This window comes from Spinacia oleracea, chromosome 4 (assembly GCF_020520425.1).
Source record: "Spinacia oleracea cultivar Varoflay chromosome 4, BTI_SOV_V1, whole genome shotgun sequence".
Classification (NCBI taxonomy): Eukaryota; Viridiplantae; Streptophyta; class Magnoliopsida; order Caryophyllales; family Amaranthaceae; genus Spinacia; species Spinacia oleracea.
This window is the reverse complement of record NC_079490.1, coordinates 38,545,958-38,564,332: the sequence shown is the minus strand read 5'-3', so window position 1 is coordinate 38,564,332 and position 18,375 is coordinate 38,545,958. Positions and strand designations below refer to the sequence as shown.

Sequence of the window (18,375 nt, the reverse complement as noted above, 5' to 3'; positions counted from 1 at the left end):
ATATATAAACATAGAGCCCAAAAGATACGAACGCCAAAGCACTAGCTTGAAAATCATGCGTTGCTCCAAAATATGAACTGCTACTAAGAATTCTAGTTGTTGGAAACTTCACCATCCTCCAGTTCAACAATCTCAATTGGGTTAGAGACTGTTGAACCTCCAACAACGAAAGGCTCAAAAACTTTACCCTTTCCTTTCCCATGAACTTCATCTTCCTTGCTTTTAGTCCCTTCCAATGCCTGTTTGATGTTTGACACAATTGATCCGAAAACAATTTCAGAAGCTGAAGAAGAGGCATCAAGTGTATTCATAGTATGTGTTGTATTGCTCGCAGCTTGAACCAAATTCCTGTCCATAGCAGCTTGCCTTCGAACGCAAGAATCGAATTCTTTGAAATAATGCTCTTTGGCACAAGCTGGAATGATGAAATGGAGTTTGTGGCCCACTGCCATACCCATAGAGTGAGCAGCTAAATCATGAGCTACCTTGTTGCAGAAACGAGGAATATGTGAAAAAGAAACTGTCCAGTTCTGACCCAACAACTGGGCAACTTCTCTAAGCACTGGGCCTAACTCATGATGTGCCTGATCTTGAATATCACTCAGAAGTAGCTTTAATTGAATGGCATCTGTTTCCACTTCCAATTTATCAAACTTGAGGTCTTTGGCAATCATCAATCCTTCACGCAAAGCATATAATTCTGCAGCCAGTGATGAATTAACATTAAATTTGCTGGAAAAACCAACAAACCATGAACCATTACGTCTTCTGAAAACTCCCCCTCTACCAGCTTCAGTTGCAGACTTCCAGGCACCATCCACATTAAGCTTCATAAAGTTTTGTTTTGGTGGAATCCATTCGAACATGAAAACTCCAGCTTCCTGTACCTGACACATTCCTTTTCCCTGCAAAATGAAGTTAGTGCTTTTTCAATCCACAAAGAAATTGTTATAAAGAGAAAAACAATTTTTCATCTTATATTAAAAAACTGTGGTGTTTCTTGAAGTCCAGATGTGCCAGATGCCAACAGCAAATAACACTTTCTAATTCATGGAACAAGATAAATTAAAATCAATCCATCTTTTCCAATCTGAATTATAGAACGCACTAAAATCAAACTTTTCATTCTTCCATATCCTTTGAAAAATGAAGGACCATAGGATGCTGGATTGGGTACAATCCCTAAAAAGATGAAGATGAGATTCAGAATCTGAAAGACATCTAGAGCAAACTGGACTAATTTCTGTTATGAACCTATTTAGATTTTGTGCTACTGGGAGAATTTCATGTCTGCAATTCCATAATAACATTCTATATTTGTAAGGCACTTTGATTTTCCAAATAGAGCTCCAAAATTTATTATTCTGACTATTGTGAGAGATGGGAGCATGTATTTGAGAAAAATAAGCTGATTTGATGTTAAAGGTCCCATTTTTCGACTAATTCCATCTAATAAAATCTTCTTCCTTAGTATTTGATTTTGTATATGAGTGGGAAGGAGATGTTCTATATCTTTTAAATACCACCTCCCATTTCGAATGATTTTGTTGACAAACCAATGAGCTTTGGAGTCTGGAATTTTAACCTCTTTAAGAGTGTATAAAGGTGCTTCCCCAATCCAATGATGAAACCATAATGAAGTATTCTTGCCATTCCCAATGTTTATGATTAGACCCTTTTGCAAAACACTACGTCCCTTGAGAATGTCCCTCCAAAGGGGAGACTGATTTCCATTACTAATGCAGTCCATAAAGTTTGATTTCTTAATTTACTTTTCTTTAAACACTTTAACCCACAACTTGTCTGGTTTTGTAAGAATGGCCCACCCTAGTTTTGCCATAAAAGCTAAGTTCCATTCTTTTAGACGTCTAATCCCAAGTCCTCCACAAGAAACAGAAGAAGTGATTTTATCCCAAGAAAGACGGGACATGTATCTATTTTGGTCTGGTTTATTCCACAAGAATTTCCTAGTACATTTTTCCAACTCATAAATAGTGGAAGCAGGAAGCAGATTGGTTTGCATGACATAGAGGGGGTGAGAATTAAGGACATATTTGATTAAGGTACATCTTCCCGCCATGTTTAGAAGTTTGGCTTGCCAACCTCTAACTTTAGTAGTAGATTTATCAAGTAAGGTCAGGTAATTACTAATTTTTAACCTATTGGGGCGGATGTCCACTCCCAAGTACTTTCCAAAGCATGAAGAGATTTTAAAACCATAAGTGGAGGCAATGTCCTGTCTAATGGAATTATGAAGGGAGCGTGGGAAAATCAAAGTGGATTTGGTCATACTGATTTTGAGACCAGACAGTTCTCCAAAGGAATCAAGTGTATTCATAATATTATGCATATTGTCTATGGAGGCTATACTAAAAAGAAACACATCGTCAGCATAAAAAACATGGGACATCTTAATGTTCTTAGTAAGAGCTATTGGTTTCCAAGATCCAGAATGAACTTTTTCTTCAATCATAGAAGATAACCTATCGAGACATAACACAAAAATATAAGACGAAAGTGGGTCCCCTTGACGAATACCCCTTGATCGGGTAAACTTATCACAAATTTCACCATTCCAAAGTACTGAAATCAAGGAAGAAGTAATGCAAGACATTATTAAATCTATAATCCTATCAGGGAAGTCAAAATGAATTAAAGTGTCCCGTATAAAATCCCACTCCAAACTATCATAGGCCTTAGAAATATCCAATTTTAACGCCATAATTTTATTTCTTTTTTTGGCTTTGTGAAAATGATGGGCCATTTCTTTGACCAAAATCACATTATCTTCTATCCCCCTACCTTTGATAAAGCTTGACTGCAGAGGGCTTACAATTCGATTTAAGACTTGCTTTAACCTAGAAGAAATGATCTTAGTAATTATCTTATAAATGGTATTGCACAGGCCTATAGGTCGAAATTCAGTAATAAAAGAGGGGGCATAAATCTTTGGAATTAAAGCAATATAAGAGTAATTGATCTCCATAGGAATACAACCATTGTTAAAGAAATCCTTACAAAACTTAAAAATAGTGAGACATAATTCATTCCAATGTTTTTGGAAAAAAATTGGTTGAATTCCATCTGGCCCCGGAGACTTTATTGGAGCCATATTAAAAAGGTTAGTCCGTACTTCTTCTATTGAAACACAAGACTCCAGTGCTACTTTTTCATCATCAAGTAATTTGAAAACACTTTTATTCCGATTATTTAGAACACCATAAGTATGAGTAGTCGTGAATAATTTAGCAAAATAATCAGTGGCCAAGACTTTTAATTCATTGTTATTAGTAATCCAAGATCCCAAATCATTTTTTAAAGTTAAGATTTTTCCAGAGGATTTTTTAATTTTTGCAATGGTATGGAAATATTTGGTGTTAAAATCTCCAAATTTCCTCCAATTAATACCTGCTTTCTGAGCCCAAATAATTCTTTCCTTTTTGTAAATATCATTAAGTTCATTAATGAGGTCAGATTCTAATTGAACCAGAAAATGGGAATAATGTTTACTCAACGCTATTTGAATTCCATTGATTCGCGCCAAAAGATTATTTTTCTTCTTCCTAAGATTACCAAAAATATTATAATTCCAATCCCATATAGTATTGTTGAAATTGTCCCTTCCTTTTAGGAAATCTTCATTAGGAGGCATCCAATTATTAACAAAATAATTAGAGAATTCAGGATGAGTTAACCAAACTTCCTTACATCTAAACGGATAATTACCATTAGTTAAAGAATTCGTCAGCATAATTAAAATAGGGGAATGATCAGAATATGTACGAGGAAGGTGATGAACTTTAGTAAAGGGGAAAGAGTTAAGCCATACCGAATTAACCAGAGCACGATCAAGCCTTTCCTGAATCAAATCCAGACCTTGACGAGCATTAGTCCAAGTGTAAGGACACCCATTATAACCGATATCCACCAAGCCGCCCTCGTCCATGAAATTGACCAGGTCTGAGCACTGAGAAGGCCGAAATTGACGCCCACCTTTCTTTTCTGACTGATTGGTAACCTCATTTAAGTCGCCAAGCACCAGCCACGAAGTGTTTGGGGGAGGTAGATCAGCTTGCATGTTTCTCCAAAACTTGTGTCTAGCTGCTGAGGTAGAAGGAGCATGCATGCCCGTCACCAAAGCCTCTTTCCCCAAATTTTTGAAACGAAAGAGGGAGTGAAAATGATTGTTCTCCGCATCAAACTCAATTAAATCCACCGTCTTTTTCCAAAATACCCAAATACCACCCCTCTTGTCTACTGGACGAATGGTTCTGCATGCATCATAATTGAGGTAGTTCATCACTTCCCTTCCCCTTGAAGCATTAGATTTTGTTTCCAGAAAAATAAAAATGTCAGGATGCTGAGATGCGATAATTTCTTTTGCATGCGACTTAAAAAGATCGCGACAAGCTCCTCGAACATTCCACATATAGATTTTCATTTTTAAATCAGGACGCTGAAGAAATAGATTCTTTCGATAGGGATTAATTGGGTCTAGAGGACAATGGACCCAATAATTCTCCCAATCCTTCCAAAACTGGGGTTTGCATGTCAATGGAATGTCCTCCACCTTGATCGCGTGAGATAAGTGAAGATCTGTCTCTGGCTGAGCACCGGATTCCAGTATTTTGCCTGAATTTGCACCCCCACCACCTCCTCCCTGGTGATGTACATAGCTGTAAGGCGTTCTGTGTGACCCATATCTTGACCTTGAGTTTCGAACCGCAAAGGAACGATTGGGACTCCTCTTGGAACTGGAGGCAGGGGTTGTCGACTCGTCACAGGTGCTCGAGTCGGTGGTCCAAATACCCAGTTTTTGCTGCTCGAGCTCTGCCTTGGTCCTACTGCAATCGGCGAGTTTGGGCTCTTCTCCCAACTCCGATTCCGGGTCGCATTTGGAGCTGTGTAGGGTGGTCCTTTGTAATTGAGGGAGTTGAGAGTTCTCAGACCACTTCGAAGTTCCCCCATCGTTGCTGGTGGAATTCTCTTTGTCATGCATGTCAATGTCGGTGAAGTTGGAAACAGATTCAGTGTTCTGGAAGGGTTCAATTCCCATGGATCCTCTGGTAATGTCGCTTGAATAGTCACTGGAATCCTGCAAAAATCCTTCTGTTTCCTGATGTGGGACCCGATTCTCGACTGTCCTAGATTACGGTCAGAATCCCACATAAGCCAACTGTTGGGCTTGTAATGTTTAAAAGTTTGGAGTCGCCACCCTATTTTATCCGATAGGGACCGGATTTTTGAAATCATCATTTTCAGGGGAAAAATAATTATTTAATAAATTTCCGAAAACAATGATGGCACCATAAAATAAAAGGCTTTTTTCCTATGAGATCTGGTCTTTTGAAATCAAAGATTAAGGTCCGGGGTATAAGTTAGGAAGATCGAACGTCTGGAACTCGTCTCTCCCTCTGTTCTAAAACAGGCTCCTACTAATATGTTGTCCCTAATTTTCTTACAATAATTGGTTATGATCATTCACAATGTTGTTAATTTAATGCATAATGTCACATAATTTGCAAGTAGTCAAACACACTCGGATGCAATATGATATAATATATGATGAGATAAATCTGGTGATGTATGGTGGGTTTGAGAATTAAAGTTACCCTACATACCGTTCATTGTGGGATTTGAATCCACTGCCGGATCAAAACCCTACGTAGTTCTGACAGGTGTCCCTTCCTATGTGGTCAATTCCAATGGGTGAAGGGAAATAGAGTGTTGGATAACTCAAGATAAGGTTGGTAATAGGTCTTTAATTGACTTGCTTTTGGGAATCAAATCTCTCCATTAAGGTTGTGGAAATCACCCCGATTAGTGACACCATAAAATTCTTCTGTGAAAGACATCTCAACGATAAAATGCGTCCCGATTGACGACTTTTGGATTGACTTGTTTCTGAAAAGAAAGTAGTTTTGGACTTTGTGATTTGCTTATTTTGGGTTGAACTTCACTCTATTGAGGATGGATAGTAATGTACTATTTGAGTGGGTTTTGAGGTAATGTGTTTGGGGTTTATGAAATTGACCAAATAAGTTGGGACATCTGATATGGCCTAAAATTGAATAATAATTTCATAATAGAAATCATGTCATACTAGACTGAGAGTGATTCATTATAGGTAACAAGATTTGATGATAATAGGATTTATAGGTGGGTGAATCACTTCACAATCCTATATGACTAAATTTCCAATTTGACCCGTTTATTCAATTCAAGGTCATAAACCATAAGTCACTAGGTTTATCTCATGCAAATGTGAAATGATATATGGATCAAGCATGCAAAGTGATTTAAGCAATTTAATAAAAAAAAACACTCGAATAATTTATTATTAAGAAGTGTGCATGAGATAATTCTTTTGTTGTTTTATTACTTTGATGGTGGAACTTTAATTTACAAGTGCCATAAATAAAATAAATATTACAATAATCAGAATTCCTATTTAATGAGAAACTTCAAGTCTTGATTCCTTCGCCTTGAACTATGTTTCCTTGACTAGTCTTCATATTTCTTCGCCTTGGATGTTTGGAAAGTAAAGACCTAAGAAAACAAAACTTATATTTAGATTTTTTTAGAATTTTCCACTTTACTTAACTTAACCTAAATTAATTTTAGGTAAGTATAACGAAGTGGTAAATGGTTTGGAGTATGTATACTTACAAAATCTGTTATGTAAGAAAATAGGAATTTATTTTGGGTAAATCGGATTTTATAAGAGAAAACCAATTTTCTTTTTTAAAAAAAACTGTTGAGAAAATTACATCTCGTTGAACTTTAAATTTAATACCAAGAAATCCCGAACTCGGAGCGTTTGATACCTTTTTGGAAAGATCTAAGTGTTTTCTTTAACGTGTTAAAAAATGGTTTCAAACTCAGAAGTAGATAATTTATAAATAATTTTTCATTAAAGCTGCTCCTTTTTTAGACCTTGAAGTGAAATTAAATTATAAATTAATTATTTGAAAACAAAATCACGTTTTTATTTTTAAAATAGACTTTAGAAACATTTTGGAGTCATGTGTATAAAAAGCTCCGATTTTAAAGTTTATTTAATATTTTTAATAAAATAAAAATTATTTATTTGAAACTGTCATTTTCAAGAAACTGTCTTTCTAGATTTCTGTTTTTGAAAATATTCTATAAAATTGAATAAAAATCGTGTGGAGGCGGGAGAGGTCAATTTAGAAAGCTTAGGATTTTTTCCTTCTATTATTTTCTTTGAGATTTTAGAAAATAATAAGTTAACCTACTCGAATTTCACCAAAGAAGAAATCGGAACCTGAAAAAGATAGTTTTGCTAGTCTGAAGTTTAGGATTTATTGTAATTTTTCTAAAACTTATTTTTGAAAAATTCCAAATGTCGTGGTCTTCTAAATACTTCAAGCTTCTGTAAAAAAATTCTTTTATGAATTTTGAAAAGTGAATATATTTTATATAGTTATCAATAAAATTGACAAAAAAAGAAAATGAAGAAATTGGCTAGTACTAAAGTTCCACCATCTTTCTGTCGAATTTTATTATGCACCTTCTCACTTTAATTTTGTTTTGATAAAAACATTTTTTGGTGATCAACATACGTAAAAAAAAAAAACACACTTCACATACACTCACCCTCGAGTCTCACCCGTGGTCGGTCAAATTCTAGTTGGTTTTCAAATTAGGTAACCGACACGTATAGTGCCCTAACAGGTTATAGAGAACACATAAGAAAAACGGTTAGTAATGTATGAAAAATAATTGGAATTCACAAAAATAAAAGGAACAAGAATATTACCTTTGGCTCTAACTAGCAATGTTTGAGAGATTAGTCTAAATGATCAATCGAAATAGGAAAGTGACTGCAAAGTGAATTGTCCAAGAAAATTGAATAACTTCTTTTTTGATTTTCTGAATATTAATATTAATTAAACTAAAAACTTGTTTTTTTGATTTTTATTTTATTTTACTTTAACTAAAACTATTTTTTGACTTGAATGAAACTATTTTTTTTTCTTACTGATTTTTTAGAGAAACTTAAAAAGCAAGTGAGTGAATGAGAGCTTTTTTTTAGAGAGCTTAGAATGATGGGCGTTCGGCCTTTTAAGTGAGAAAAGATGATGGTATTTATAGGGGTGGAAAGGTTATACGAAACAAAAATAGATTAGTAGGAGGATTTTGTGAATGAATAAGCAAATTTGAGTAATCATGACTTGATTGACCCATAACTGCTTTTGTTTTATTTGCCAAACTGATAAGTTATACTGTCCTTGAGCTCAAACGGGCTAAACAAGGTACGCGTCTTAGAGAAAAATGAAGACCAGTAGCGTCGTCGGCTAAAGAATGTGTTTTTACGGCATTATAGATCAAAAATAAGATAATTATTTTGGAAAGAGGTTTGTTCGTTAAAAGAAACGTCGGGTGTTAGAAATGTAGGCCCATTATTACGAAGAGGGTGTCATATGAAAATTGGTTATATATACATTATTTTCTTTACCCGAGGGCTCGTTGTAATACTGCGTATTAACAAGGTCGTCGTCACATTGTTTGAACAATAACGTATTATACCCCCTCTTAATAGTAATAGTACTTTTGGGAGATAGTATTTCACGGGGAGCACTTTTTAGGAGTATTACTCTCATGTTGTATATTCCGATATAGATACTACTCTTTTAAAAAGCGCCTAATACTTCCCATATTAGTAGTAGGGAGACTAGTGGTCGTAAAATATATCAGTTTCGCGATTGGATAAGAGAAGAGAAGAGAAAAAAAAAGTACGTATACCAGTTGTGTCCAATACATGAACTCTATTTCTATTCAGGATGAAAGACGTTACATCGAAGAAAACACTTCAATTATGTATGAATGTAAGTATCGTGCATTGATACTGTACGAAAGGATCAATTCGGTTATTTGCAGTTGATGATGACTAAACTGATTTACGGATGAAAAACTCATACATCATAAGTTGATACTGAGCTCTTACCTGTTGCTCTGAATCTGATTGCTCACAAGTTGTGTAAATCAGATTTGAAGATACAAAGAATCACAGATTTTTAATTGTTTTACTGAAAAAAGGTTGTGGGTTTCATTTATTTGACTGAAAAAAAGTCACGTGGGTTTTTCATTCACAAGTTTTGTTTTGTTGTTAGCTTTGTCCTTTAACAGCTAGTTCATTTTAGGTAGTTGATTATTTAGTTAGTTAGGAGTTAGTTTATTAGTGATTAATTAGTTAGTAATTAGTATAAAAAGAAACTAGTTAGTGTTTAAAAGTAATGAGTATTATTCTAAAATGCATTGTTTTGTTGTAATTAGCCGGTCTCGTATGTTGGTAGTGTTACGTTAGTAAAGTAATGTTAAACCGGTTATAGCACGTTATTATTCCGGGTCCTAGGAATTGGAGTTTTTTGTTTTTTTCGGGTACAAACTCATAGTAACATATAAATTTGTGCGACCCTAGACATTTACACAAAACACCTTAAGTAGTGATATTGGATAAGGGTAGACACGAAAATCTTTGCGTGTTGCTACACATAACAAACTCGAATTAAGTTATTGTTAGCGTGTTGACGTATTATACGGTAAAATCAAAGTATATTATACAATACTGAATACGGAGTACTACTTTATAAAAGGAGATTACCCCTATCCAATTCACCACTTACCACTTATTTCTTATCTCCACCTTATCCAAAAACATCAAAATCTTCCATTTTCACGGCACCCATGGCTCCTAACAACCAAGATCAACCACCTCCTTCTCCTTTCGATGAGCATTTTCGGATGCTAACTTTGTATTTGAACTTGCTCATGGCGTTATTTGTGCTACTAGTGGCGCTCGTGATTTTCATAATTATGAACAAGTGAAGCTTGGAGGTTTCCGGCACGAAATGCGCACGATTCGATTTGTACTTCGATTTTTTGCTATTTTGGTAGATTAGAAGTACACATTTTAAGGATTTTGGGCATTTAAATAAAACGTCTTTGTTTTATTGTTAATATTTTCGGACTTTTAATTACTAACGTTGTTACTCCTTAAATCGTCTTACCATTACCGCCGAGGTAATGAACAAAGAAACTCGAGCAAAAATTATATTAAAAAAATATTTTCCTTGACAGAGGATCATACAAAATTGGGGATCAAAATTTGATGTCTACAGAATGCCCCTCATTGATCGAGTTTGGAACAAACGATGATCAATGTTTGATAAAAAGACGCAAAATTTTGATCTAGAAGGAAAGTTTTGAGGTAACAAGTGCTTGATACTGGTTGAAGAACCACCTCGAATGGACTCCGAATAGGTGCGAGCCAATTGTCGGCTCTAATTGCAGTTGAAAGAAAACTGGCTTTAATCAAAACAATGAGATCCAATCATTGGTTTGTTGCGGTTGAAAAAGAAACCGGCTTGAGAGATCTCAATTAATGTTTAAATTAATGAGACTTGATCAATGCAGTTGAAAAGAACTGGCTTAGAAAATCTGAATTAGTGAGACTTAATATGGCGGTTGAAAAACCGGCTTGTAAAGGACTGATTAATTACTTAATCATTTCCTTATGTGTGGTTGAAAAACCAAATGATAAGTCCAAGAAGAATAGAGTTATTCATCCCGAAACATTGCAACTGAAAAGTTGGCTTGAAATGTCGCAACTGAAAAGTTGGCTGAGTTCGCTTAATCTCGAGAATTGTTTAGTTGGTCAAAGCTCGACTTTGATGTTCGGATTTAAAATCGAGGGGTTTTTAACTTGATAAATTCAGAATGGATTGAAGGAATTAAGGAAATCCATGACTAAATGACTTGTACAAGGCCAAGTTTTGAGCGAAACACCTTCTGACATGCTGATTTGGGCAAAACGTCAGATATTTGGTCCGACGCTTGCATGAGACTGGATGTGTTAGTGATTACGTTGAGAGTCAAAATGACATCCATATAAAAAGAAAACATGATTGTGTGTTTTTTTTTTAAATGGTCGAAAATTTGAAAATTTTGACTTTCAGGCGAAAACGGGCTTAAGATAGCGTTTTCAGCTTGTGAATTTTGTGTTTGTTCTAGAAAATAAAGTTTGTAAAATGTTTCATTTAATTTAATAAATGTATATTAAATGATTAATAAAGGTAAACTCAATGCAAATAACAGTTTGGAAAAAAGGATGACGAAAATATGCAGATTTGACCTGGTATGACCCGGTTTAGGACTTGCAAGCTCTAATGGTGTATTAAAGATGGGATTGAAGACATATCCTCATCATTAATATACTTTTACAACATGGGATCAGAATGGGAAAGGATTTTTGGGTATCATAAAAGAAAATTTTAGGAAAAAGACGAATTTGACGTGGCTTAGCTTGACTGGTTGCATGGCTTTCTTGTAAGATTGTCATGGCTTATGGGGAGGGTCAATATTTCTGATTTAAGAAGCTTTGAAGGCATAAACATTAGTATATAAGTCGTGGCTTGGCTAAGCATGAAAATCAAATCCTTTACCTCCTTGTAATTCAAGCACTTTGAGTGCATTTTGAGTGTTCCTTATCTTCTTGCCCCCTTTTCAATACATCTTCTTGTAATCATGGCCATGAATGATAAATTTCCCAATAACCTAAGTGATATGAATGAAGTAGATTATAAGGATCTCTTGCATTCCATGGGAAAGGAGGTTGCTGACGGGCAATCTGGCGATACCAAGATATTCTTTGATTCCCTTCTTCCTCTTCTAAAACTCCCTCTTTGCTATGATCTTATTTATGCATCCACCAGGTGTTGGGATGAGAAAAAACACGTTTTTAACTTTAATGGTGAAGAGATGGTTCCCATGGTGGAGGAAATCGAGGGTCTACTATGTTTCAAAAAGGCGGACAAGTCGTTAGTTATCACGACAAAATGTAGCTCCTTAACTGGTTATCTGCGTGAGGTTTTAGGTCTTTCCCACTATGATGGTATGACTTTCCATCATGGATATTCTATTCTTATTAATTGTGTTCTTGAACCTTTTAGAGCCAAGGGTACTAATCTCGAACTTGCTATTTCTTATGGCTCGGCTAGAGTTAAAGCATGCATGATTGCTCTTATGGGTCGTTTGTTGTTCAAAGAGGATCTTGGGCTATGTGAAGAAAATGTGGATGGTTATGTACCCCAAGTGTCTAATGGGCGTAGGCTAGGACCAATAATATTAGGAGAATTAGTCCTAAGCCTTGATCAACAAAAGGAAAAACCGTTCTCTTTCATGAAAGGGAGTCCGCTAGTGCTTCATTTGTGGCTAATGGAGAAGTTTAAGTTGGTGAATCCTTTGAGAGCACTTACTTATCATCCTGAAATCATCCTTTCCAGAGGATTCTCCAATCTATATCGTGAGGTGAGGGATAATAACAGGTGTCTCAGGGGAAAAGGAATGGGTGACTCCACATTTAGTTATCAAGGAAATTGTGTATAGTACCGCCAATAAGAGGGGTGTAGTTCTTCTGAGTGTCAAGAAGATCACTTTCTATTATCCATGGAGGTGTTTTAGGCAAATCGGGCAGCGGCAAACCTTCATTAGGGACCTTCCAACTGACGACTGCACAACTCATTGGATTGATGATAAGTCGCTACTACAATTGCTTATTGCTTGGGAGCGAACAAAGAAAATTCCATTCCTTCCCGTTTTAAGGTACCCAATCGTTGATGCTTGTTATGAAAAGTGGCGTCGTGGAGATGTGGGAATGTATAAGAGGCCTAAAACGGAGGTTGAGTCTTCAAGTAGGGTCATCAAGAAGATAAAGAAGGAGGAGTGATGATAAGAAAAAATGGCTTCCTAATGGTTGTTTGTTTATTTATTTTTCTTGTTTTGAAATTGTATTTCCTATGGATGTAATACTTGTTTAGGGACTTCCCTAGCAAGCTTTGTAGTGTGTTTAAGTATTAGGCTTAAGGTAAGAAAAAAAAAATCAATGTAATGCGGGAATTCGATGAAATAAAATGAAGCCATATATTAAGAATGTTTTTCGTTCTAAAAAAAATCTGCATTGCACGATTTAATTAAGACCATAGTGACTTGTTAGTTTCCGAGATTGAATCCTCACATGATAAGCCCAAACATGCACTTATGACCATGGATGCAAAACAAAGTATTCACGCAAATGATGACACTAAATTACTCTAGTAATGCAAGGGACTTATAAAGATTTACACATGGTAAGTTTTGAATATCTTGTGATGGTAAAATTTAGAAATATACATATATATATATATATATATATATATATATATATATATATATATATATATATATATATATATATATATATATATATATATATATATATGTATATATGTACGTACATATACAATACATCACGTTATTTTTTTTTTTTTTTTGGGCTTCTCTCTATTCTTTTCTTACGATCCATTTATTGCTTAGACCTTTTTCTCTCATTTCTTTTCTATTACTCTCCTTTTATGCCCTTCTTTTTTTGGCCTAACGGATCTTGAGAGTTAAGTGGCATACATCAGGTGAGCTAATTGCCCCTTGACTAACGCATTGGCCTTCTCTCCAATGGCTGGGCTAGTGCCTTTTCAGCCTAAAAAAATAGGATAAGTGAATATGTAATGGATTTCACCTTTATTTTTGACCGAATCCATGTGGATTGCCTACGTATCCCATGATAAGGGAATCAAGTCAAAGCGTAGTTCAGGGTATTACGAGGCTTGCTTTTCTAACTAATATATCTGAAAGCTATCTTACTCATACTAGGATACATCATGGATCATACGATCATCAAAATACTAGACGTAATATTTCTTAAGCTGGTCAAGGTTGGTAAAATGGAGGAATTCGGCGCCGTTAAGATCGACCAGTTTCACTGCCCCTGCTGAGGTGATGTGTTTGACCAGAAATGGTCCTGACCAGTTAGGCTTGAATTTCCCACGAGGATCATGTATTGGAGCCCGATTCTCTTTCAAGACCAAATCTCCTTCTCGAATGCCCATATCTCGCACTCTTTTATTGAAAGCTCGCGCGATACGTCGTTGATAAAGTTGGATGTTGTTTAGGGCCTCCAACCTTCGTTCGTCTGCTAGGGCCAGCTCGTCGTACCGAACCTTGAACCATTGATATTCGGATATCTCGTTTTCATTCATAACCCGGAGTGATTGAATGTCGATTTCCACAGGAAGGACAGGTTCCATTCCATATACTAGAGAATACGGAGTAGTCCCTGTTGGAGTCCGAATAGAAATTCTATACCCCCAAAGGGCATATGGTAATTTTTCAGGCCATTCTCGGGTTTTTTCTGTCGTTTTTGCAATTATCGTTCGAATGGTTTTGTTGGCGGCTTCAACTGCTCCATTGGTCTGAGGACGATAAGGGGAAGACTGATGATGTCTAACCTTATATTTCTCAAGAGTTTCTTTTAAGTGCCCTTCAAAGTGAGAGCCGTTGTCAGAAATGATTTCAAAAGGCACTCCGTAGCGACATATGATGTTGTTGATCACAAATTTGGAGACTTGCTTTGCCCCTAGCTTTGCATATGACGCTGCTTCAATCCATTTCGAGAAATAGTCAATAGCAACTAAAATGTATTGGTGTCCGTTCGAGGCTTTTGGGTGAATTTGTCCGATGATATCTATACCCCAACTAGAAAACGGCCATGGAGAAGTGAATTATGTAAGGAGGTAGGTGGCATGTGATTGAGATTTGCGAAAAATTGACATTTCTTGCAAGTCCTCACAAAATGGACACAGTCGCTTTCTAAAGTGGTCCAATAATAACCCGCTCGCAAGATTTTTCGAGCTAGCATCCTGCCATTCATGTGCGGACCGCATTCACCACCATGGATTTCTCCCATGATCTTTTGTATTTTTTCTCCGTCAACACACAATTGTAGAGTTCCATCAAAACCCTTGCGGTACAATCTATCTTTTAGTATTACAAAGTGAGCTGCCAATCGCCGGATAGCCAATTGGTCTTTTTTATGACTCTCTTCAGGATATCGACCGGTGAATAGAAATTTTTTAATATCAGCATACCAGACATCTTTGTCATCTTGCAAAGTCAATGCAGCAATCATATGTTCAAGGTTGACTACCGGTGAATAACTTTCCTCAATAGTCACAGTTGGAATTTTTACGTTGTTTTCCCATGTTAAATTTACCGCTAAGTTTGCTAGTGCATCCGTAAAACTGTTTTGCTCCCGCGGAAGATGCTTGAAGTCAATATCTTCAAAGTACGGAATGAACTGTTGGAGATACTCGGTATACATTTGTAATCTCTCATCTCGGACTCTCCATACTCCAATTGTTTGAGAGATAATGAGGTTAGAATCTCCATATACCATGAGGTATTTCGCCCATGCCGCTAAGGCTGCCTTAACTCCATAAATGCAAGCTTCGTACTCTGCTGTGTTATTAGTCGTTGGAAAACTCAATTTCACAGCAAAAGGGATATGAATTCCATAAGGATCAATGAGCAAAACACCCGCGCCATTGCCCCTTCTATTAGATGCTCCGTCAAAGTACATTTTCCACCTAGATATCCCAATGTTGAGTAAATGTTCATCTGGAAACTCGTCATCAAATTCATCTCCTGATATTGGTCCATCAGCCAATGCTTCAGATATCGCCCTTCCTTTAACAGATTTCTGGTTTACACATTGAATATCAAATTCTAAAAGCATTGCATGCCATCTCGTGAATCTCTCAGTGAGAATTGGTTTCTCAAAGATGTACTTGATAGGATCTAGTCTTGAGATAAGGAAAGTTGTATGAGCCTGTAGATAATGTCGTAGGTTATTAGTGGCGTATATGAGGGCGATGCAAGCTTTTTCTAAAGGATTGTATCTGGTTTCATAATCCAAAAACTTTTTGCTGAGGTAGTAGATGGCAATTTCTTTTTTGGTGCCTTCTTGGTATTGAGCCAATAACGCTCCCATGGCAGTTTCTGTGACTGTGAGATATAAAATCAAAGGCTCTCCCGGCTTGGGTGGCATTAATACTGGAGGATTAGAGAGATATTCCTTCATCGAGTCAAATGAGGCTTGGCATTCTTCATTCCATTTTTTCGGAACATTTTTCCTCAACAGCTTAAAAATCGGTTCGCATCGAGTGCTCAGTTGCGATATGAACCTGCTAATGTATTGAATTCTTCCTAGGAATCCCCGAATTTCTTTTTCCGTTCTTGGTGGAGGAAGTTCTTGAATGGCTTTCACTTTATCGGAATCGACTTTGATCCCATCTTTGCTGACAATAAAGCCCAACAGTTTTCCAGAAGTAACTCCGAATACGCATTTTTGAGGATTCAATCTCAAATTATATTTTCTAATCCTGTCAAAAAATGACTTTAATGCACTTATGTGCTCCCCTCGATCGTGGCTTTTGACAATCATATCATCCACGTTTACTTCAACTGTATCATGAATAAGGTCATGTAGAATTGTTGTTGCAGCTCGTTGATAAGTGGCCCCTGCGTTTTTTAAACCGAATGGCATTGCTTGGTAACAGAATGTTCCCCATGGGGTGATGAACGACGTCTTTGGCATATCGTCTTCTGCCATGAGTATTTGATTATAGCCCGAGAATCCGTCCATAAATGAGAACATGGCGTGCCCCGCGGTACTATCCACCAGTACGTCAATGTGAGGCAAAGGGAAGTAATCTTTTGGTGATGTAGCGTTTAGATCCCTAAAGTCGATACATACTCTGACCCTTCCGTCTTTTTTGGGAACTACCACTATGTTAGCCAACCATTCAGGGTGTTTGGTTGGTTTAATAAAATTGGCGTCGAGTTGTTTCTGGATTTCTTCTTTGACTTTTAGACTAACTTCCAGTTTCATCCTTCGGAGCTTTTGTTGCTTCGGCTTGCTGTTGGGATAAAGAGGAATGCGATGTTCGGCAATGTTACGGTCAACACCTGACATATCTGCATATGACCATGCAAATACATCTACGTACTCCCTAAGCAATGCAATGAATGCAGTTTGTTCCTCAAGGGAAAGTGAGGATCCTATTTTAACTTCTTTTACACTACTATCACTGCCAATATTTACAACTATTGACTCTTCTATGGGCATCATGCATGACTTAGGCTCATCGAAAGATTCATTATGAGATAATGCATTATGATCAAAATTAACTTCTTGCATGCAAATATATTTAGGTTTATTAACACACTCAAGGTCTTCATTTTCAGAATAATCAGACTGGGTATGAAGGGATGATTGGCTAGACGATGAACTATCGGTTTCGTAACCTTCCGAGGTGGACGAGTGGGTAAGGTGTGGATTTGAAAGATGCTTGGGGATTGGATCACCTAAAACGGGTGGAATGTAAGCTTCTTTGTTCTTGAGGTGGACATTGCCTTCACGCTCAATCCTTGTATTAACCGGTAGAGTAAGCGCCATTGGATCAAGATTTCCTTCATTTCTAAAGTTCGTAAATAATTGTCTCAAAACTCCTTGCTTCAAATATTCGATCCAATCAATGTTCTCTTTAGGCTTAGGTTCCTTGTATAGCCATTTTTCGATTAATTCCTCATCTCTAGCTTCAGCAAAGAAGATTTCTAGTCCTGGAAGTCTCTGCTTCTTAACTGGGTCATACCATGGTTCAGGAAATTCGTAGTAGGGCTCGGTATCGTGTTGTAATACAAATTGCCCATTCAATGTGAGGGATGGTTTCTTAATGACGTGGAGGTCCTTGCTTGGATCATACCCCAAACCATAGCGATTTTGCTTCTCCATAACGGGGATTGGATGTTTCATGCCTTTGCCGTCACGACCTAAACCTTCGCCTGGGATATATCCCATCTTCATCATTAATTGAAGGCCTTTGGTGAGGGGTTCAAAGGTATTTGTTTTTGGGTCTTGGCTTGAAATATTTGGGTGTAGAGGGTGGTATGTCATTTAGCTGGGGATTGAGGGTTTAATTCAAGGTGATATGCACTTCAAGGTTTTCACCTAAACACAGGATACCCAAGGTCAAAATCATGAGAGAAAGAAGATAGGAAAAAGAAAAATAGAAATAATAATAAAAGAATGTGAATGCAGGAAGCGAAAGTACACGACTTATTGATTTGAAAATTTGACTTTTTAAAATAACGTCATACTTTTGAAAAGAAAAAAAAAATACTTCTACGGAACCAGAAAGATTGTTGGAATTTGACTCTGTTAGATTAGATAGGTGATTGTTAGAGGATCACAATTGTTTCTTTTATTTGTTGGATAGTAACACGTCGTTTTGCTGTTTTTTGGCGTTCATCTCCATTCCACTTATGGTATCCGAATGATTACTTCTTACTCCTAACATCAATAATAAGGAAAATAAAATAAAATAAAAGAGTAGGGCATGTATTCCTTTTACACATTTCTTCCGTATTGAACGTGTGTTTCGTGATAGGATTATGCACTCATGTTGTTTGTGCTAACAT

The 18,375-nt window shown here is 36.5% G+C and overlaps 1 protein-coding gene across 1 annotated transcript; it reads right to left on the bottom strand.

Annotated features, from left to right (window-relative positions):
- Positions 1 to 13,742: 13,742 nt before the first annotated feature.
- LOC110797427 (uncharacterized) lies at positions 13,743 to 17,755 on the bottom strand. Its single transcript, XM_056841645.1, has 2 exons — positions 14,776 to 17,755; positions 13,743 to 14,491 (listed from the first exon to the last, which is right to left on the bottom strand). The coding sequence occupies exons 1-2, from the start codon at positions 17,753 to 17,755 to the stop codon at positions 13,743 to 13,745; spliced, it is 3,729 nt and encodes a 1,242-aa protein (XP_056697623.1).
- Between the last annotated feature and the right edge of the window lie 620 nt (positions 17,756 to 18,375).

Bases quoted from the DNA above. Each gene is read 5' to 3' on its own strand.
- LOC110797427 (XM_056841645.1), bottom strand. From the start codon at position 17,755: ATGGGATATATCCCAGGCGAAGGTTTAGGTCGTGACGGCAAAGGCATG. The intron at 14,492-14,775 runs GTCCGCACATGA...GGATTGAAGCAG, and splicing joins AATCCATGGTGGTGAATGCG to CGTCATATGCAAAGCTAGGG.